Below are 23,155 nucleotides of genomic sequence, written 5' to 3' on the forward strand. Positions count from 1 at the left end.
CTGTACAGTCCACTATCGGTTATGAAGGTAGTCAGTTCCCTGCTTTCAGGGCTTAGCAGAACTTGGTGATAGGCAGCTGCTAAATCAATCTTTGAAAAGTAATTTGCGCCATGAAGTTTGTGCAATATTTCTTCCGTGTGCGGCAGTGGAAATTTGTCAACGACAATCGCTTTGTTTGGTTCGCGCAGATCGACACAAATTCTTATCTTGCCGTTTTTCTTTGCTACTACTACGATTGGAGACACCCATTCAGACGTATCAATCTTTTCTATGACATCTTCTTGCTCAAGGCGCTGCAGCTCTTCGCGTACTCGGTCTCGCATTGAAAATGGCAAACGCCGCAACTTAGCAACAACAGGCGTTATTCCTTCTCTTATCTTGACCTTATGGACAAAATTTGTTGCAAGCCCTAACTTGCCATCAAACAAGTGCGGAAACTGGCAAAACAGTTCACGGTCAAGGCCTTCTGGCGCTTGCGTAATATGGGTGCATTGCAATGACGTACCGTTGATTTGCAGACGCAGCGTTTCGACAGCGTCGATGCCGAGAATGTCAGTACCGTCCTTGACGACGTAGAAGAGAATGTCGGCCTGCCGATCCTGGAAGATGACTGGCGCCGTGAAACACCCCTCGATGGTTATTCTGCGGCGAGAGAAATCGTAGAGTGACGCTGATGTTGGCTGCAAAGGGAAGCGTTTCAACCTTGAATACGTGGCGTTCGACAGAATGGAGACAGCAGAACCCGTGTCTACGAGGAAACGTATAGGAACATCTTGTACGAAGACTTCTGTGTGTATCCCTCCTTTGCACTGCCGGTCGAGAAGCAACACGTTGAGATCGCCGGATGCACTGCAGGTGTCGACTTCTCGGACAGCAAGGGCCCTTTCGTCAGGCATGCCGCTTCTACAGACACGCTGAAAATGTCCTCGTTTGCCACATTTGCTGCAAGTTTTACCCCGCGCCTTGCATGTCTTGGAATCTGCAAGATGCCCTGAAGACCCGCAACGGAAACAGGACTTCGGCTGCTGCGAACGCGGTAACTGCGTTTCTGAGCGGCATGGCATCCGATGTTTTTCGACCTTTTGAACGCTCGCAGCCGATGACTGCAGCTCAAGTGAGTATTTCGTGGCTTCTTCGATACTGTTTGCAATAGCCAGTGCGCGTTCAAGAGTGAGCGAAGTGCCTTCAAGCAGTAAGCGTTCCCGAAGAACAGGGTTGCACGTTTTCGCTACAAGTTGGTCACGAATAAAATCGTCAGCCTGCTTACCGAAGTCGCAACTTAATGCCAGCTCACGCAACGCCGTGACGAACGCTGTTGCAGTCTCCCCGGGCAGTTGGGTGCGTTGTCCGAACCGATGCCGCTCCACGACGACGTTCGTTTTAGAAGTGAAGTAAGCGTCCAACGTAGCCACCGCTGCATCGTACTCGTCGCTCGTACCGCTTCCTTCCTTTCCTTCTGTAGGCGGCGTCGACGATTTCTCCTCCGGCAACGCGTAGTACAAGCGTTGGCCTTCCACACCCAAACAGTGTAGCAGCAAAGCCTTACGGCGCGCAGGTGGGTGAGCGTCGCTCCCGGACGCCAGGAGATAGTTCTTGAAAAGGCGGTGCCACTGCGTCCAAGGAATGGCGGGCTTCCCGGGCGTCGGCAGGAACTCGGGCGGTTGATGCAGGCTCATTGCTTCCGCGTTCGGTTACTTCACCACTCGTCGCCATTACAGCCATCGATTACTACAGCAAGTGGCCTGAGGTTTGTTTCTCAGCAAGGGTGACAACTGCAACAGTCATCTCCTTTCTGCGAAGCATCTTCAGCAGGGAAGGATATCCAGACGAGATTGTGAGTGATCATGGTGCTCAGTTTACAGCCTTGGAGTTTGACAGTTTCCTCAAAGAACGTTGGGGAACTGCCCGGTCCGACTGCCCGGAGCAGCCGGAGCACCACCACGTCAAGCACCCGCCACATACATACTTCGACCAACTCCCTTTTATTCCAGTTCAATGATGAATATATATACAGATGTGCGAGTCAGCTGACCAGATAGGGCGCATGCCTAGCGCCACCTAGTTTATACAAACATAACTACAGAATACAATACCACAAAGAAGAGGTCCAATTAATACTGGTCGCTTTTTGCAGAAGTCATGCAAGAAAGAGGCTACTGTGTGCGGTACGGGGCCGACCCTCTATGCCTAACGCGTGACCTCTGAAGGATGCCGTAGAAGATTGCTCCATCACCTGAGGTTTGTTGCCGTGCGCTGACTGCGCAGGCATCCAAAGAGCCGCTGCTTCTGCCGGGATTAGGCACAGCAACATTGCACTGTGCCGCCAAAAGCACGGAACGGCAAACGCACTCACCAAGACGACGAGTCGATGGACAGAGGAGCACGCAACAGAGATGCGATCACTCAAAGTAAGAGCACAAAGGAGTATCGCGAAGGACGTAGGCCTCGTTGAAGATCAGAGCGCGTTCAGCTCGAGGCTCGTGGTGCTTAGCTTCACTTCTTCTTTGACGAATTCACGCGATAGGAAATATTGTGCTTACTAACAGCGCAGCATAAGGACACAAAAGATACGCGCTTATTCAGGAAAAGAAATGCCCATTAACTGTCTGACTCTCAGTAACACTTCAACCGTGCCGCGAGGGAACAGTGAAGGCAAAAGAGTTTCGATAGAGGCGATATGCAGAATACGCTTGTGTGATGAACTGTGCGCGGCAGTATTTAGATAGTGTAATTTAGTGAAAGGATCGAAAGGTAGAGAGGTCGGCCGGCGGTAAGATAACCCTGGCCTGCTACTCCACACTGGAGAGGAGGGAAAGAGAAAGTAAAAGGAGAGTTGGGTGCGAATGGAGGATGATGATGCCTTAATACAATGAGTTGCTTGGGGTTGTATCGGTTATAGAGGAGGCAATGCACACCCCAGGTACGCTGACCTCGCGTAGACGACGTGAAGCACCTGCACCACATGTCTTCCACATGCGGAACATGTTTTGCACACACATCAGGTCTAATTGCAGATACACCACGCACGGCTGCAGAGAACGGCTCCGCACACCCTCATATCCCGGAACAAAGGCGTGTGCAGTAGCAACACGCACTGTTGCAGAAAAACCTAAATGTTCACAAACACACGTCCCAGAAAAAATGCGCATGCAGATGTGTGGTCCGCGCTGTACACCATGTAGGCGCGCACAGCACAGCACGCGCAAGTGTCACAGATGGGAATCTAGGTCTGTTTCACAGAAAAACCTGGAAACAGTATTCATCGCATGCCAGCCGTCGGCATCGCCCTGGCGCCTATGACAGTTTCCTTGGAGATACGGCAACAATCCAACTCTCTGAGAGTATTTGCAGAGGTTTTTCTATGACAAGATATTTTCCAATCGGCAAAACTTGTATAGTGCTTTCCTGAGAGGTAGTCTGGCACGTCCCTATTGTGGGCTATGCCTAAATATGACATGGACCTTCAAAACGTTTTCCTCGAAATGACCTTCACTGAATTTGACTGCCAATGAATCTGGGTGTGTTCAGGTGGAAGACAGGCTTGGCCAAGTGTCAGCATGAAAGTGTCTCACTTCCAAAAATAGGGCTTGCCTACCCCCGAAATTTGGCGACACACCCCTGAAAAATGTTAAAACTGTGTTCAACTACGTTCGGAACCAATCTGGGTCACACAAAAATTGGCTTGGCCCCGCCCCCCGGAAGTTCGAAAATTGAGTTAAACCATATTCAGAACTGACCTGGGACACCCCTAAAATGGTCTTGGCCCACGCCCTAAATTTGGGTGCACCACACCAGAAAATTTCAATATTGAGGCGACCGAGGTTTCGAAACGACCCGGGACGCTTCCAGAATGGGTTCGGCACATCGCAAAATTTGGGTGCCCCACCGGGCCTTCGCACAACATTTTGTGCTTCGCAATTCTAAACCACCAGCCATTTTTTTTCCTGCCAGCTGCAAGAAAAAACGCACTGTCTTCCTAGCAAGGTATCTAATTACTCACGCAAATAACCGACAGATAAATAACTTTCATCTACATTTAACATCGACGTATTTACTTAGGGCCAAGTCGGGAAAAAACGATAGTACTTTGCAGTTCGCGTTCACCGCTCGTATAGTTCACTAGGTTTCACCCTTCTTTCTTCATCTAGTAAACCAAACAGCTGACGCTCGTTACTTCAACGTCTTCCAGACGGCGGCGATCCTTTTTTTTTTTATAGCGTCCGCTTTTACGCTCGCTCCTGGCTGTAGGGCCATCGTAGGATTAGTATTAGTAGTATCAGTCGGTGTAACCGAAAGGTGGTTTTCATGGGAAAGGAGACTGCTGAGGGTTACGGTAGGAGGCGGAGGGTACGGCGAGAGTGGAGTAATGCGGGAGCGTGGTGTGGTTGCCATGGCAGCCACCCGCCCGGTGCTAACTAGTATGTGCCCAAAACCAAAAAGAGTGACCTCTAACTGCCGATTTAAATGTGTCGCTCTCAAATCCCTTACCGCAATATATCGCCAATGGAAATACCTGATCAGGTGTCGCTGAATCTCAATATACACAGCGTTAACCGTTCCGTGAGTTTCTATTAATCACAAATATAAAAAAAAACAAATATCACATCTAATTGCTTCCGTCCGGGAATCGCGCTGAGTAGATGCAAACAGAAGAGCTGAAGGGAAACAGTAAATATCTCTAATGTAAAAATTCTCGAAGCTGTATTTTGCCCAAAACCGCAGGGCAAATTATGTAGTGAACGCGGCTGAAAGGGATGCCCGTTCGGGAAAAAACCCGTCACTCATCTTCGCACCAAATTCACACGAAATTTTATCCATAGACATTAACGCTAACCTTGTGAGCCTGTTTTCCTGATAAATACTACATCCAAACGTAATGCGGCACTGTTTATTTGATGCCCCGCTTCAATCATGGTATTCACTCCAGTAGGCTTTGAATGTCACCCGGATGTGCGCTTGTTTTCAATTTTTTGCCCTCTTGGTAACTTTTTCTCTTGTATTGTCGCGGCTGCAGGTGTTGCATTTCGTTCCTATCGAATGGACATCTGTGACTGCCCCAGCGGCAGTACATGAACAAGCGGTATTGGACCTTATAATAACTCATACCAAACAGATCTTGCTCCGTTGTCACAATGTGTTGCACAAGAAGCCGTCCTTCGTAGAAGGAGACAGTGCGCCACTTATATTCCAGAAAAACTTCGTGAAGGTCTTGCCCTACGCACTATTTATATTCATCTGTGTTTGACGGGCGTCTTCAGGGACATCATAAAGCCTGGCGGCAAGGGTGGTGCTGGAGGCTCTGCAAAACCTTCTCTGTGCCTTCTTCGCGTCTGTTGTCAATATGAATTTTTCTTTTTATTTGACAACCAACCTTGCGAGCGCTAAATCAAAATACAGAGCTTTGGAACAAGATATAAGGTCTTTATCATAATTTTATAATCTAGAGAAGACCTCAGTTTTGCTTCAGCATGCATGTAGCCTTCTCCTGTATAATGTTTCCGTTAGTACGCGACTACCAGCCCCTCCTGACTTTGATCCAGTTAATTATAAATAGAAATTGTAATAAATAAGTGCTAAATTTTATCCAGGATATTTTTTTATTGACTTTCAACAGTGCTTTAAAAAGAGGTCTGCAGAGTTCTGCGGGTAAGTTGTGTTATCTTCATTCTATTGCTTGTACAAAAATTTTCACGCACACCACTCCTGTGAGGCCTGCAGTATTGTGAAATTAATAAATAAACAAATGAATAAACAAATAAAAAACTTTGTAGCTTTTTGACTTATTTCCGGCTCACGAATGTTGAATTGGGAATTTTCGTCTGCTTGAGGAAAACTTGTCTTGTAAGCCTTCAGAAGACTAGCAGTGTACAATTAACAGATTGTTTAAGATGTCCAGTTAATTTGACTGCGACTTGGAAAGTTAGGAGCAGATGGGTAAGAAAAAGTTGCGCTTTGACCCATATCGCGTTGTCCCCGCTCTTCTTCTTCTTCTTCTTCTTCTTCTTCTTCTTCTTCTTCTTCTTCTTCTTCTTCTTCTTCTTCTTCTTCTTCTTCTTCTTCTTCTTCTTCTTCTTCTTCTTCTTCTTCTTCTTCTTCTTCTTCTTCTTCTTCTTCTTCTTCTTCTTCTTCTTCTCCTCCTTCTTCTTCTTCCTCTTCTAATTCTTCCTCTTCTTCTTTTTCTTCTCCTCCTTCTTCTTCTTCTTCTTCTCCTCAAGTAATATGGCACATACCCACGTGGGGGAATTGGCCAAGGTATAGGGTAGAATGCCAATGAAGCATTTGCGCGGGGAAGGAAACGTCAGAAGACTGAATCAAGATAAAAAAAAAATTGGGAAAAATAAAATGAATTCAAGAGGTATGAGTCATCCGGAATAGAATCAATCTAGCCTTTTTGGACATGCGAAAGAATTTTGTGTATAGCTAACAGGATAATCGATTAGTTGCACTTATGTAATCGTGAAGGTAGCCGCATACACTGCTTAACGGGAATCCCTTGGCACTCGCACCGAACGATAGAAGAACTGTAAGAGACAGAGGCAGTCCTAGTCTCGAAAGAGGAACCTCCAGATATTGCTTTCTCTGAACCGCGAACCGCCGGCAAGAGAGGAGAAAATGATCGATTGATTCAACTTGCCCACATGATACACAAAGGTTTGTCGCAGCGAACCCGCACCTGCATAAGTACAAGTTTAAGTGAGGGATTCTACATCGCAGGAGCGTCATGGACACTTCACAAAGCCTTGACTTACACCACCGGATATTCCATGGGTACTTTAGGTGTTGAAAGTCCACGGTATTCAGCAACGGATCACTCAAAGTGGCTGAAATATGTTGGAACCGCTGGAAACGTGAAGCTGCTAACAGAATGAGGTGAGGGACGGGATATATTACAGGTGCGCTGAGAGCTGACCTTGCCAATAAATCAGCCACCTCGTTAAAATAGACGCCTGAATGCCCAGGTACCCAGACCAAACGGATCTCGCGCACTGTGCTCGGAACAAAAAACCTAAGTGAACGAGTCAAGAAAGATTTTTCCGAATTTTGGAGAGAGACAATAACTGAAAGGCAGTCTGTGAGAATAAGAACCCGTGCGACATGTCTGGGAATTTTGAGAAGAGCCAAACCAATGGCCAAAAACTCTGCGAAGAATATAGGAGTATAATCAGGGATACGAACGGAGTAGCTCCAATCTAGATCCTGCGAATATATGCCAATCGCCGCCTTCTCACAGCTGCCGGAGGCATCAGTGGAGAGAACAGTATGATGTGGAAAATTCTGTAGGTGTTCAGAAAGAAGACCATTTAGGGTACGTGCGGGCATATGCTTCGCATGGGACGGGAAAATAAAGTCGTAATAGAAGACGGGATCAGCCTGCGTGTCAGCAACTCGTTGCAAGGAGATCAGATCAACCTGAAGCGGAGCTAACAGATTCTGCGTGAACCTAACTTGCGGAAGCTGATAACGTGGCCAGTGATTAGTCAAAAAAAGGTGTGGTTGGGATACAAAAATTGGAACACTAACGCCTGGGGCCGGGTCAAAAGACTTGAGGAAAGTACGCACTGTTAGAAGTTGGAAGCGGGAATAGAGGTTGGGGATACGCGCTTCCAGATAAAGGACAGCGTTGGAAGCTGATTTTGGGAGCCCGAGGCATAGCCGTAGGGCACGTCTTTCCAGTAAGGCTAATGGCTGCAGCTTGTAGTTCGCGCTACCAGAGAACAAGGGGCAACCAAATTCCAGAATCGGTCTCATATAAGCCTTATAGAGCAACAGTAGCGTGTCACGACGCATGCCAAACTTTTTATTGCCAACTCGGGTCAAACGGCCCAGTGCACGTTCCCCTTTAATAACATTATTCTTAATATGGTGTCGCCAGTCCAAATTTTGGTCATAAGTAACACCTAGGTATTTAACCGACTCCACCTGCGGAATTGGAGTGGAGCGGTAGGCTAGCGAGATGTACATAGGAGCGTCGGGTGGAAATACCAGCACGCCGCATTTGCTGACATTAAGTGATAAATTGATTTGGTCCAACCAGACTTCAAGAGCATTCAGATATGCCTGCAAATACCCGTAGAGCACATGAATATCATTTGCTGATGCGAAAAAAGCTATATCATCTGCGTATACATAAACTGTAACGTTAGGATGAATGGGGATGTCCCGAACTAATATGTTGAAAAGCAGCGGAGAAAGAACAGAGCCTTGCGGCACACCTCTTGATTGACCATAGGTATTAGAACAAAAAGATCCGTCTGTACAGAAGAAAAATCTATCTTTTAGAAATTCACAAATCCAGGCGTAGAGGTAATGCGGTGGTTGTAGTTGAGCAAGCTTGTTAATGAGGACTGTGTGCTCCACGCTGTCATAGGCCTTCGCAACGTCAAGCGTCACCAAGGCCGAAACTTCTCTCTGGCGCATTGAGAGTCGTATTCGGCTCTCGAGATCCACATGCGCGGACCATATGGAACAACCGCGACGAAAGCCAATCTGTGCGGGGCTGAGGCCGTTAATATGATGAACATGCTTTGTGAGGCGACTGTGTACTACTCTTTCTATTAGCTTTACTAAATTTGAGGTTAAAGCAATCGGCCGAATATTGTCTAATTGAAATCCATTGTCTGCATTTTTTAAAAGTAAAATTATTTTCGCAATTTTCCAACTGTGAGGAATCCAAGAGGTTTCCAATGACGCATTTACAATATCTAGAAGGTGAGTTGGAAAGTCGTGCGCTAAAATCTTTAACATGCCCACAGTAATCCCGTCAGATCCCGGAGCAGCAGAGTGCATCGAGGAAACAATTTGCAGGAGCTCCGACACGTCGACCTCAGGATAGTCCGAGCTGGGGGTGAGAGTGTGCAAAGGTTCTGCTTTCTGTACCTGGAAACGTAAGGCCAGCCCCTGCGCGATGCGTTCAAGGTTTTGCTTAGCCTCCTGCGGAGACATTACCGTTGACCTTATGCGATTGGAGGCCGGAGAGCTGTTATTCTGCGCCATGAATCTATAGAGAGCCTTCTTATTCTGGGGTTTTGAGAGATACGTGTTTAAATTTTGATTATAATCCTCCTTTGCCTTTTTAACAGTTCGTTTGAAACATGCAGAGAAGAACTTATAATTTATCCAATTAGCTGGGCTCTGATTATAAGAAAGGCTTTTCCAGGCTGCTTTTCTACGACGATAAGCTTTCTCGCACTCCTCCGTCCACCAAGGAGACGGCTGTCTGGCAGGAGCAGTAGTGCACACCGAGAATACAGAACTCTCAGCAGCATCTTGCAGAAAGGTAATTGTCCGCTGAGCTCTTTGTGCTCGACCTGAGCTAACTATGGAGAGGAGTGAGGCAGATATCAATTTTTTGTACATAATGTGGTTTAGAAATTTCATGGTTGCACCACCTTTTCTGATAGGCGAGGATATAATAGAAAAGGTTATTGGAAAGTGGTCACTAGATGTACCTGATTCTTCAGTTGACCATGCAGACACGCCAACCCCACGAGATGCTAATGTTAAATCTATGATTGAACGGGATCCTCCACGCATAAAGGTTACTGCTCCGGAATTACAGCAGCGCACTGCATTCATTGACATCCAGGACCACAGAAGCTGGCCGCAGGAGTCAGAGCGACTATCCCAGGCACTGTGGTGCGAATTAAAATCTCCTGCGATGACTGTGCTGTTTGCGCCGCTCAGTAAGGTGTCCAAACAGTCTGTCCTGTGAACACCGATTGGGAAGTAGACGTTAGCAATAGTGACTTTGGCGCACTGTGGAAGGGAGATTTCAACCGCCAACAACTCACAGTCAGGGCGCATAACTGTCTGCGAGATTGATGCCCGGTGACATATTTTCGTAGAGATCATAGTTATTAACCCACCACCCCTGCCATTAACGCGATCTACCCTGAAAACACGAAATTTTTTAAATGTGAATGATTTAAGTGGTGAGAGCCACGTTTCTTGTAAAATCACAATATCTGGATTATGTTTATGAAGAAGTAATTCAAGATCCGGTAAAGAAGAAAGTACGGAGCGACAATTCCACTGCATAACTTTTAGACCCGCCATGATTATCGACTGGTTAAAGAGGCATCAACAGCCTCCTTCAGCACATCAGTCTGGGGAATTAATTTGGGGGGTCCTTTCTTTGCTTTGACTTGCGGAACAGCTGACTTCGAGGGTGAGGAAGAAGCTCGACGCTTCTGGGAAGTGGTGAGCATTTCAACGTCCATACTACAAGGATCTACGTGAGCGACACTGTCAGGAGCGCTGTTGGCAGGCGGTACTTGGGGCACGGTAGGAGGCGACATGGAATGATTCTTACTAGCAGCACTCTGGAGTGATGCCGGCGTAGCCGCCGAAACATGTGATTCAGTAGGCAGAGATTGGCCAGCAACAAGTTGAGATAGAGCCTCGGTGAAACTGCCCAGCATTCGCTCGACCACCACAGAAAGAGCCTGTTCTACTGAGGACACTATTGAAGTAGTCAAACTTGACGGTATATCAGCAACAGAGCTTCGCGCACGGCTGGCATATGTATTACCCCTCCGATCCAGAAGTGCATAAGCATCTGCTCTCGAACATCGTTTCGCTTGAATGATATCGAGCAGGCTTTGTTCGTCGGCTCGTTTCGAGCAGTTGACATCATCAGCTGAGTGGTTGCCCTTGCATAGGCAACACTGGGGCTGATCAGAGGCGCAGCTGTCATCTGAATGCCCTTCTCCACAAACCCGGCAGCGGGTCGCCGACTTACACGCTTTACCACTGTGACCGAAACGCCAACAGTTGTTGCACTGAAGAGGACGGGGCTGCAGAGGGTCCACACGATACACTATCGGCCAAACCTTGAGTTCAGAAGGACAGGAGGAACCAGCAAACGTAGTGATAACTGACTCTGTCGCAACACGCACACCATTGAATTCTCTACTGCACCGGTAGACAGAAAGAACCCCCACACCTGCATCCTGAAACTCCTTCAGTATATCCTGCGGGGAAGATGCTGGGTCCACGCCACGAACAATACCTTTGGAACATGCGAGCTGTTCCGGGATGAAGGCTTTAACCGCTAAGGACTGAAATATTTTGCACTGGAGCAGGTCTGTGACACAATCAATGTCAGCGGACCTGCAAACAATGCCTCTCCGGCCGAACGGTCGCACCTCAGAGATCTGGAGGTAGTGGGTAGTGAGAGATCTTAGCTCCTGCTGAAGGACCTTGGGGCTTTTCATCTTGATCGTTCCCTCACCGATCGGCACGAAAGCCACAGGGATGATGTCAATTCCATTTTTACGAAAATTTTCTAGCGGCAAGCTTTGGGTGGGCAAGCTGGCAAACCAGGTTGCCGTCCCTCCACCCGGGGAGGTCAGCGACATACCTAAGCCAAACGCACCCTCAAATGCACATTAACCTGGCCTACAGACCTAACCTGAGACCTGGCCAAATCCCCCACAGAGAACGGCCTCACCAGAGATGACCACGTAGGCACCACCAGGGAACCACAGTTGAGCTCGAAGCCAAGCACCAGCAAGAACACGTCAGCAAGAACACGTCAGGCACGGTCTTCGGAGCTCGCTCCTCCTTCTTCTTCTTCTTCTTCTTCTCCTCAAGTAATATGGCACATACCCACGTGGGGGGATTGGCCAAGGTATAGGGTAGAATGTCAATGAAGCATTTGCGCGGGGAAGGAAACGTCAGAAGACTGAATCAAGATTTAAAAAAAAATTGGGAAAAATAGAATGAATTCAAGAGGTATGAGTCATCCGGAATAGAATCAATCTAGCCTTTTTTGGACATGCGAAAGTATTTTGTGTATAGCTAACAGGATAATCGATTAGTTGCACTTATGTAATCGTGAAGGTAGCCGCATACACTGCTTAACGGGAATCCCTTGGCACTCGCACCGAACGATAGAAGAACTGTAAGAGACAGAGGCAGTCCTAGTCTCGAAAGAGGAACCTCCAGATATTGCTTTCTCTGAACCGCGAACCGCCGGCAAGAGAGGAGAAAATGATCGATTGATTCAACTTGCCCACATGATACACAAAGGTTTGTCGCAGCGAACCCGCACCTGCATAAGTACAAGTTTAAGTGAGGGATTCTACATCGCAGGAGCGTCATGGACACTTCACAAAGCCTTGACTTACACCACCGGATATTCCATGGGTACTTTAGGTGTTGAAAGTCCACGGTATTCAGCAACGGATCACTCAAAGTGGCTGAAATATGTTGGAACCGCTGGAAACGTGAAGCTGCTAACAGAATGAGGTGAGGGACGGGATATATTACAGGTGCGCTGAGAGCTGACCTTGCCAATAAATCAGCCACCTCGTTAAAATAGACGCCTGAATGCCCAGGTACCCAGACCAAACGGATCTCGCGCACTGTGCTCGGAACAAAAAACCTAAGTGAACGAGTCAAGAAAGATTTTTCCGAATTTTGGAGAGAGACAATAACTGAAAGGCAGTCTGTGAGAATAAGAACCCGTGCCACATGTCTGGGAATTTTGAGAAGAGCCAAACCAATGGCCAAAAACTCTGCGAAGAATATAGGAGTATAATCAGGGATACGAACGGAGTAGCTCCAATCTAGATCCTGCGAATATATGCCAATCGCCGCCTTCTCACAGCTGCCGGAGGCATCAGTGGAGAGAACAGTATGATGTGGAAAATTCTGTAGGTGTTCAGAAAGAAGACCATTTAGGGTATGTGCTCCTCCTTCTTATTCCTCTTCTTCTTCTTCCTCCTCCTCCTCTTCTTCTACTTGCTCTTCTTCCTCTTCTTCTTCTTCTTCCTCTCTTTCTCCTTCCTCTTCTTCTACTTCTTCTTCCACCTCTTCATCTTCCATCTCTTCTTCTTCTTCTTCTGCTTCTTCCACCTCTTCTTCTTATTGTTCTTCTTCTTCTTCTCCTCAAGTAAGTTCTTCTTCTAGTTCTTCCTCTTATTCTCCTTCCTCTCCTTCTTCTTCTTCTTCTCCTTAGTAAGCATGGCACATACCCATGTAGGGGTGATTGGCCAAGGTTCAGTAGATAGTCCCAATGAGGTATTTGCGCGGTGAAAATAGGCGTGAGAAGACTAAATCAATATAAAAATTGGAACAGTCAAATGAATTAAAGAAATAATCTCCCCAAAGCAGTCAGCGTCATATTCCACTTCCGAAGCATCAGCAGACAGTTGTGCACATGCTTACTGTTTTGAATTTTAAATTTAAAATTCGGTTTGTATTTTTTTTGCGCACTGGAATATCTGTCCAGTCGTCTACTCGGAACGAATTACGGGCAGCAGAATGCTTGCAGCAGATAATCAAGCCTAGGGCCGCTGGACGCGTGTTCGGGGGTGGGCTGGTGTAAAAGAAGTGGAGAACGTGTCGTATTCTCAGTCCGGGGCGACAACAGCGCCGTTATATCAGTTGAGATCTACTGTACCTCCAAGCAACGCCGCTGTTCAAGGCGCGACTCCTCTGCTCAGTTTGTCTCTCGGCCAACTGATTGCCTTGCGTAGCCATGTCACAGATCTTCAGGCAGCCTCGCCAGCCCTCCCTGGCTTCGCTCAGGTAAGACCACCGACACACTACTGCGGTTTATGATGGACGAAGAGCCCACTAAAGTATGCAGAAGGCGGCACTTTTCAACTGCTCACGCCGAAAGCAATGTGAAGTCAGCTGATAAGCAGTCTCCGAAATGAATGTTAGGCTTGTACATGAATTCAAGAAAAAATTGCTTGAGGAGAGAAGGAAGACTGATTCAGCCTTTGTCTCCGTCTTCACCTGCCTTTTCTTTGATAACGTTATTTATGGCCTCAGGGCATAACTTGCATTTAGTTCGTTTCGTTACGCCCGTAGTTACCGTTTATTGAAAGGAAAGTCGTATTAAAAGAACGGTGGTTAACGAAAGTTGATGTGAACACGCAACCTCACGTGCCATATTTTGCATGGCTAGAGCGTTACCGCCATGCTCACTTTTCCCATAACAATGGAGGTTGTCGCATAAAGTCTCCATATCAAGCGTACTGGTCCCGCCATGAGTAAGCGTTGGTATTAAAACGGTGCTGATAGTATGAATGACGAGGGTTCGTCGCATGTACCAGAAGTCACTGTTTAAGTCACAGAGGTTTAGTCTGCCCTTACGGCCGTCATAATGCTCGAAGCTTCATATGGTATTGAAGACTGGGTTCTACCTCTTGAGAAGCCAGTCAGATTAACAATACCCTTTGCCCTATACGGGGCAACCTTCACGGCAGTGCATGGTGGGCCACCTGACATTCTGCCACATGCTGTGCGTACTATTTTGTGCTTGCGCTCATTTATATTCGCTCGTTCACATAGTGCTATGGGTACAGTGCAGTTGTCGATAGTTTTTTTGTGAAACGACCATGTTTATTTCGCGGAGTAATTAAAAATGATGGTATCCTTAAACATACACCACCTCTCATAGTGGCTCAGTAAAATTCGCATCAGTGTACCTAAGGACTAAAAAACTGCAATCATAAATAATGCGGACATAGGACTTTATGGTGGAGCAGAGGGCGGCGAAAGTCTGCTGGGCGAGTGAGAAAAAAGAGTAGGAAGTTCTCGGAGATGAGAGGGGGGGAGTTGGGACTCTATCTGGCACAGACACCGAAGTGCTTGTAGTGGGGTAATGGTAATGATTATGACGATGTTTACGAGGGTTAGGTGTGTCTCCATATTTTGCAACATTTCACATTTTTTCTTGAAAGCCTGAAGACACTATAGCTCAGTAACCAGGCCTGGTACGAATTCTGCTTAAAAAAGCCTATGTTGTATCGGACGGACACCGCTTGCATGTGACCTCTTGACCTCGTCCATGTGCTCTGCGATGTCAGAGCACGTTAAAAATCCGAGGGGAAATTATAATCCCCAGCCCGCCACAACGCCCCCTGTGATAGCCCGTGTGCAGCTGTCGCAAAGCTAAACCACCATACCATACCATACCATACCATAGCATACCATACTATACCATAGCATATCATGCCATACCATACGATAACATACCATACCATACCATAGCATACATACCATACTAAACCCCCCATACCACACTGTGCACCATGCAATACCATACCATATCATACCGTATCATACCACACCATACCACGCTATACCACATCATCCCGTTCAATACCACACCATACCGTACCGTACCATACCATACCATAAACGTCCATACCATAATATACCTACAGTACCAAACCAAACATCATCATACCACACTTTACCATGCAGTACCATACCATACCATATCACACCGTAACGTACTGTACTGTACCAACACCTTGTTTGGTGCCATGTGTCAGCCGATTCATCTAGCTCTATTGGTGAAATGTTTTAGGGGAATTCCCCAAGGTGGGGTAGATTTGTAATAAGGGAGTAATTATTCATGCCAATGAGTAATTAATCCCTTATTACATCTAGCTCAAAGTATTTTCATCCCATACTTCAATTTTGGTTCACCCAGTGCTCCGCAGAACAAGATCTGCCAGCAGAGGAACCTGCAGCAGCCCAACCCGACTATGCAGTACCGTCAGGAAATCTTCTCGGCCTTCGTCCTCCTCGGCTTCATCATCTCGGCGTTGGTGGTGTTCGCCCTAATGAGAACCACGGTACGACTTGTATTCCTACCTTCTGAAAATTTTAAGTGACACTCTAGCTGTCGCACAAACAGGGTATCGAAAAGTTAGTCGTGCACTTTACTTAAAAGAACAAGCGGACACAAACTGATTGATTAAATGCCTTCGTAGTTATCTAATTATCAGGAATAAAGTAATAAACGCTTTGGCTGCTGGAATTTGGTTTCATAGTTATATAGAAAACTTATTGGCGATTCTCATCATATGAACTTTTGATTCGATAGATTCTCGTTGTATTCTCGTGTTCGCGGATAGTAAGTAGCTTGTGAATTTTCAACTACAACCACGTCACAGCGCATCAGAATAAGTTGTTCTTGGACTAAAGCTCCTCATGGTTTCAAGCAGTTCCTGCTTATGGCGTTTTATTTTATGCCACCAACGTAGAGAAATGGCTGAAACTGGTAACAGCTCTCCTCACTTTCGGCCAGCGAAATTGAAAAGACGACTCTATAGTTGAAAGCGGCGAGTAATCACGGCGAACCTTTGCGCTGATCGTCACGTTCTTGCGTGAACTGTGTTCAGTGAACTGTGAACGAATGCGATTCGTGCACTTTGCTTATGGGAACAAGCAGGCACAAACTGATGGATGTCGTCGTAAATATCTTATTAGCTGAAACGGATTACTAAACGCTTTGGCAGCTGGAATTTATATGGAAATTTATATGTTTATATGGGAAACATAGTTGCGATCCTAACCTTATAATCATGCATTCGATAGCATTCTCGTCGTGTTGTCGTGTAATCACGGATACTTTTTTGTAGTCATCGTCACTTTCGTGCATGTTGAATGAGAAGGTAAGAAATAACCATATATGAGCAGGCTAAGAGATTTATATTTAATGGCTTATAATAGAGACACGATCGCCTGTAGTTTTTCAATATAAAAATACAAGTAGATACAGTACGCAAAAAGAATGTTAGATGAAATTAGCTCAAAGATTGACAACGAAAATTTTACATCGAATATGTGCCCGTCCGGTTATCTAAACAATATTCCAAAGCTCCTTGAGTGCAGTGCCCATTGGTTGTAACCAAAGTGCTCTAAGTGTTATCCTGAACGCTCCCTGCAACACATAAACCGCTCTCTCCTGTCTACTTGACCGTAGCCCTATGACTGAAAAAAAATGACCATTGCCCATCGATCTTGGTCGCTACCGTATCGGCAACACAAAGTACGCTGAACGCTGACACGAAAATCCTCTCAAGTCGTTTCTTGGTGTTTAAGTAAGAATTTTTACCAGCGTGTACTGTCTAGGCTTAGCGACACACTTTAGTTCGCTTTGTACTAGCTCTACAAAAATGTTGTACTCAGACTTTTTTTATGCATTGTGATTTTGCTCAGTCATCAAGAAGTGCAGTGATTAAGCTCACGGAGCGGAGCTGGCATAGAGGCAAAACGTCTGATACAACGAAAACTTTACATACAGGCTGATGTACCAGGAGTTTTGAAAGGAATAATTGCTTTGTAGTTAGCACTATTAGCAAAATCTTGACATCATCACCAGCAAACTACCGCGAAGCTGAGGCTCAATATAAATCCCGACCTAAGGCTGGACTCTGAGCTAATCTTGAGACTTAACATGAAATCAAACATAGCCGCCGCGGTGACTGAGTGGTTATGGCACTCGGCTGCTGGCCCGAAAGACTCGGGTTCGATCCCGGCCGCGGCGGTCGAATTTCGATGGAGGCGAAATTCTTGAGGCCTGTGTACTGTGCGATGTCAGTGAACGTTAAAGAACACCTAGTGATCGAAATTTCCGGAGCCCTTCACTAAGGCGTCTCTAATAGCCTGAGTCGCCTTGGGACGTTAAACCGCCTTAAACCAAACCATATCATGAAATCAAACATGTTCGAACCATGCCGAAAATTCCTTCCGAATGGTATCCGGGCGAAGAAAGCTTAAGCACCTAGAGACATTCTAAACTGTGCTGGCGCCAACAAGACAGCTCCATTTCCCGATGACTTAGATTACTCGGCCGTTGCCACTCTCGGGCTACGGACGTCTCCAGCGCTACTGCTTCAAATCGTAGGCTTCCTCAATTTTCACCAGTGACCTGTGTGGTTCTTAACTCTATGTGACAGTATTGGTGCTACGCTGGCACTGCAATGAAATAGAGAGGATGACCTATGCCACTTACAACAGGTTTATGTAGCTAACGCACAAGGGTGAGAAGGCAGTCCAGGTGGCCTAACACGTCTCGAAGTTAGAAGAGGCATAGTCAAGCGTCACAAAGCCCAAAAAACAAACAAGCAGCGATGAACACTTAGAGCGCAGTTCCTCTCGAAAATAAGGGGCTAAAAGCGGCGGTTAATCACGCGGCGAACGCATCCAGGAAGGCCACTTGTGCTGCCCACGTCGACGGACGCAAGCATGAGAAGGCAATGGCTTGAACGGGAGCCAATAACATGGCCAACCCTCGGATGGGCCTGCCACCATTTACAAGGCTGCTTAGAACGCGCTGTGTGTTTCCAAGATCTTCCAGCCACGCATTTAGCGATTACGCCTATACTCTCGACCATCAAGTAAACTATAAAGTTTTGTTTTGCATTTTCCGGCACTTTTTCGGACTGGGAAAAACACGTTCCTTTCAATGTCAGCATGAGCCAATGTCGAGGTCTACAGCACTTGAAACTTGTGTAAATTAACGGAACAGCATCTTCTTCACGAAGCCATCCGTCATGCAAATCTCTTGCGGACAGTGCTGCTCAAGAGCCTGTACTGCACTGTGTAAAGTGAGTTCACTGTATAGGGCAAAATCTTTATAGCTTGTGCGCTTTGCAACAAATACAAGAATAACCGTGAGCAAACACGATTTGTCACGTGTTACTTTTCTTGTTTCATTAATAAATCGCAGAATTGAGATCTCCGCATAATCTGCCTAATATATAACGCGCAGGTTGCAAATTGAACGCTTTGCCACAGCCACGCTTTGGGCGTCTCGCCGTGTTCTTACATTGTTTCCGATAAAGGCTTCCTTAGACGTTTACCACACAAGTGACGCGGCGCCGAATCTAAAGCTGCGCACTGAGCTTGACAGAGAGACAAAAAGTATACGTCGCGTCTCCATGTCTAGCAATTTCGAAAAAAAAATGAAATTTCCAAAATTGTAAGGTACTTTTACGGTAATATTGAAAGTAATCGTACATTATTTTTATGTGTAGAAAATTTTTTTTAAAGTGCTTCCATCGGTCGCAGCGAACAGTCAAAACTTCTATTGAGATCCAATGGGGAACGTCTTTGACGTTAGCAATAACGTTAATTTAAAAAATTGCCATTGCCTTAACTTGGCTAACCCTGGAACTCAGCGAAGAGCAAGCGCACTTGCTATGCGTCTCAGGCTCATTCATGGCAGCTCCGATACATGCTCGCGACAGCCGCTCTATATATAGCCACAGGAGCACGTGGCTATGACGTGTACCACACGGTCTTACGACACCACCCATCGGATGTCATCACATGGCTTCACATCACCCCATCAGATGTTCTTAAGGTCAACCCAAAGGCCACCCAATGTCAAAGGTCAAAGATCAGAGGTCAAATCAATGTCAAAGATCAACTAAAAGTCATGAGTCAAGGTCAGGGGTCAGGGGCGTGACAACATTACTGTATCACATATTGTCATACAGGGCTTACGTGGTTGGGCTGAAGGTCATTCAGAGTCATTCTCTGGCCTACGCGACGACTGCTTTGCCTAGCGTAGTGAAGCTGTCCGTTTCATACAAAAAATTCAAGACTGCCATCGCGTGATCTGCAGTTATGTTGATGGTTATAATAAAACCTTACATTACTGGGTATGTGTCAGTACTCGGTATGAAACAACTGAATGGGGGTCACGAATTGGCAGGGACAGGTAAGCCGCAATAACTATCAATATTCTACATCCGTAACTTCCCGTAATGCTTCTGCAAAAAAAAAATTTCTTATGGGCACATTTTCGGAAAATGAGTGCGCTTTATGAGTGTCTCATACCTTGTACGTTCTGCAGCCTTTCTTGGGAAGCTGTCTGACCTGTCGTTTTTCTCCCCAGCCAAGTGGAGAGGACGTGAAGGGCAGTGCCCAGAAAGAAGTAGTCGGTCTTCCTGAGGCACCAGCACCCGACACTGTTGCGACGGTAAGTCACCTTATACTAAAGAAGTGTGTGCTTTGAATACAGACACCAGAGGGCCAGTTTATAACTATAGAAAAGAAATACAGCAAGCAATCAGTTGCGAGATCTCGGTTGTAGGCATGCGATTACAGGCACTAACGCTGCTAATAAAGGCTGTACTGCCAAGGAATTTTACTTGCTTGAGTTAGGTTTTAGGAAATTTAATGTACAAAAGTGACTCAAAACTTTTTGATAATTGGCAATCATTAAATTTATAAAGTTGCATCATTTGGGAAATGTGGGGACCTCTAATTCAGACTACGTGTCGCGTTTTTTAATCACTTTAATTCCAAATGTCCTCATGTGACGTGAGTTTCACTGCAGAACACTGGCGACAGGACGCCGCTGCTTCTTCCGTACTGAAGGGAAACATTCACGAGATTGGCAGAAAATTTTTTGCCTATTTGCATTTTCTTTCCATCTGAGTGCCTAGAGGAGTGCATTCTGTCTGTCGATGCATAAGCAGGGTGAATTTTTTTTCAAAACGGCATATTACGAAAACAAAGGACATCTTGGGTAGTGCGAGCATTATTCATTACCATACGGTCATCAACTTTAGCGAGGCTAAGTACGACACAGAATAGAGGCATGTCTTTATTGATAATCAGTTAGCTTGGATATTTCAGCACGTTGAAAAAATCTCGGTGCTCAGCGGAGCCTAAGTGGTTTTTACATAGTTTGATGCACAGCAGCAACAAAAGATTGAAAGTGGCTTAACTTAGCTAACCCTGGAATTCAGAGAAAACATTCTACACACATGGTTACTCATCACGTGGCTTCACATCAAACCATAAGATGTTCTTAAGGTCAAAGGCCAACCCAAAGGTCACCCGATGTCGAAAGTGAAAGGTCAACTAAAGATCATGTCAAGGTCAAGGTGTCAAGGTCAAGGGTCAAGAGTTCGACACCATAACTGTAACACATATGGTCATATCTGGCTATTCTTAGTTGGGCTGAAAGTCATTCAAGGTCGTTGTGCTGCCTACCGAAAGACAGATTTATCTAGCTAGTTAAGCTTTTGGCTTCAAAAACTACCATGCAATGCCTCTGTGAAGTCAACGGAAGATTTCAAATGCCCAGTCAAAAAGCCAATGTATTCAGCACAAATTATTCGACATCAAACTGAATTCAGCAAAGTAAGTTGTTTAGTTTAGCGAATATCTTGAAGAGCATTTCTCTAATGCTCCCAGGCCAGAATGCATCGTTTCTTCATAATTTCCTCAATTTGCGCGCACTAAGCAACTCTTGTTGAAGTTCGGAAATTGCGCCACTTTTAAACTTTCGCAGCGGGATGCGTTCTCGTGACATCTTGAAAGAAGCATTCGACTTCTCTTGCGCTTAGTTTCAGCTTCACGCACCAAGCAATCCCATTAAACAGCTAAGGAGTGACAACTCAATTCAAAGATGGATTGAACTGCAACCTGCCAGTGTGTTTAGTTTTTTTCACAATCCGGTGAGTAGCTTATGAAGACCCCACAAGGATACGTGACCTAGGGTGCCCACCTAGGTTGATTCTCCCGGGGCGGCTGCCTAGGTAACCCTACGCCAGCCTATTTATCGCTCAAAACGCCGACGCCGTATTTCCTGCGGAACAGGGTCTTTAACGCTGTCGCATTAAAAGTACACCATTAAAGTACTATTTCAAATTCAGACTTTTATTGCTCGTAGACGTCAACCGGAAAGACTCCAAAACCCCGGGCAGCCACTGAACGTTCCCCGACGGCCAGAAAACCAACTGACATGGACACCACGGAAGAGCTGCCTGTGACAACGGAGGAAGAGATGAAGGTGCCAACAAGGCAGATGCGCAAGTCTTCGAATAGCAACCCTGCACGGCGGGGAGATTGATGAAATACCCGTAGCTCTGTTTGCTATTTTAATACACGGGCTTACTCTGCTAACAAAGAAAAAAACATGGAAGGCTATGTAATTTAATGTAAAAAGATGTAATACGTAACTAAAGCAGTTCTCAGGGAGACTTGGCTCACAACAAAACTTGAAAACTGCAAATAGACGCGGACGATAAAGAGACAGCACGCGAATTCACCCAAGTGCCTTTTTCGTCTCCTGTAATTACTCTATATTTATTTGAGTGTCTAATAGCTGTGAAAAGCAAATAAAGAAAGGACAAAGGTATTTCACACTAATCTTCAAGCAGCACTATTCTTGTAAAGCAGCTGCCGTCAAAGCGTCGGAATCTTCCTTACCTTTTTCGCCGACTTGACTTTGAAGTCCCCGCTGCGTTCGCTTTCTGTTGATTAAAATCTTCTCCGGTACCCTCAGTGTCATTCGTTATCTTTCAATCCCGTTACTCGTAGAACACATTCCTATTATTACTTTTCGATTTCGGGTAGGACCGCACCAACTCGTGTTTGCTTCCTGGCCCTCCCTGCTCAATTCGTGTCTCTCAAAATTACACTAACCCTTTTCCATTTCAAAACCACAGTTCCACCGTCCGTTTGGTTGACTCTAATTGGACCGCAGCTGCAACCGAGCTGCAAGACAGATGAGCTCCAAGAAGACCTGGCTGCTCTTTCGCGCTCTCCTCGACCCGTCCAACATGCGACGTGTAACACAACGCAACCTTAAGCGGGCTCTACACCGCTACTCGGGCACCAATGCACAGCTAGCTAAGGATCTGTGTGATCGCTACCTACAACACACAGAGGACCCACAAGGTCCTGAGTTCCAGTACGCAGGACAAACCAGCACGGGCCTCGACGCTCCTTTCGCACTGTATGATTTCAAAGCAGCCATAGCCAAAATGAGAAGTGGTATGGCTCCCGGTCGTGATCGCATTACAGTTACGCTGCTTGCGAACCTGCCCGACCAGATGTATCTTCAACTCTCCGACTACATCAATCGGATTTGCGACAGGTTTCCCCTCCCTAGCGAATGAAAAACCTCCCTCGTAAATTTCATTCTTAAGCCCAGAAAAACAGTGCACTTTGACAACATCAGACCCATGCGCTAACCTCAGGCGTAGGGAAGCTCATAGAGACGATGGTTCGAGACCGGTTGTCTTTCTATTCGAATCCAAGGGTATGTTTGCAGACACGAAGTACGGGTTCCACCAGCACATGTCGATCCAAGACCTACTCCTACAACTCCGCGAGGACATCATAGCTTCGTGGACGTCCACACGCAGAGACCGTGCTATTATGGCATTAGACCTGAATGGCGCTTTCGCTAGCGTCAAGCACGGCAGCATACTGTCCAACTTCAGCCGCCCAAATTGCGGTGCAAAGGCGTTCAGCTACGTCAGGGACTTGCTCTCCCAAAGGCAGGCCCTGCTCCGGATCGATAACCAGGAGTACGGACCTTGCCGCATGGGAACCAGGGGCACTCCTCAGGGCGCTGTGCTCAAGCCTTTGGTGT

At 46.3% G+C, this 23,155-nt stretch overlaps 2 protein-coding genes across 2 annotated transcripts in view; both read left to right on the top strand.

The window, feature by feature from the left end:
- LOC144102346 (uncharacterized) overlaps positions 1-21,625 on the top strand; it is a 219,001-nt gene extending 197,376 nt beyond the window's left edge. Inside the window, exon 4 of the mRNA XM_077635640.1 lies at positions 21,446-21,625. Coding sequence (XP_077491766.1) covers positions 21,446-21,625 — 180 coding nt within the window. The remainder of the gene's footprint in view (positions 1-21,445) is intronic.
- LOC144101492 (uncharacterized) lies at positions 13,487-20,140 on the top strand. The gene is made up of 4 exons (XM_077634671.1): positions 13,487-13,536; positions 15,458-15,602; positions 19,658-19,741; positions 20,102-20,140. The coding sequence occupies exons 1-4, from the start codon at positions 13,487-13,489 to the stop codon at positions 20,138-20,140; spliced, it is 318 nt and encodes a 105-aa protein (XP_077490797.1).
- Positions 21,626-23,155: the final 1,530 nt, after the last annotated feature.

The sequence above is a fragment of the Amblyomma americanum genome, chromosome 8, assembly GCF_052857255.1.
Source record: "Amblyomma americanum isolate KBUSLIRL-KWMA chromosome 8, ASM5285725v1, whole genome shotgun sequence".
NCBI lineage: Eukaryota > Metazoa > Arthropoda > Arachnida > Ixodida > Ixodidae > Amblyomma > Amblyomma americanum.

Bases quoted from the DNA above. Each gene is read 5' to 3' on its own strand.
- LOC144101492 (XM_077634671.1), top strand. From the start codon at position 13,487: ATGTCACAGATCTTCAGGCAGCCTCGCCAGCCCTCCCTGGCTTCGCTC. The intron at 13,537-15,457 runs GTAAGACCACCG...TGGTTCACCCAG, and splicing joins CCCTCCCTGGCTTCGCTCAG to TGCTCCGCAGAACAAGATCT. The intron at 15,603-19,657 runs GTACGACTTGTA...TTTTCTCCCCAG, and splicing joins TCGCCCTAATGAGAACCACG to CCAAGTGGAGAGGACGTGAA.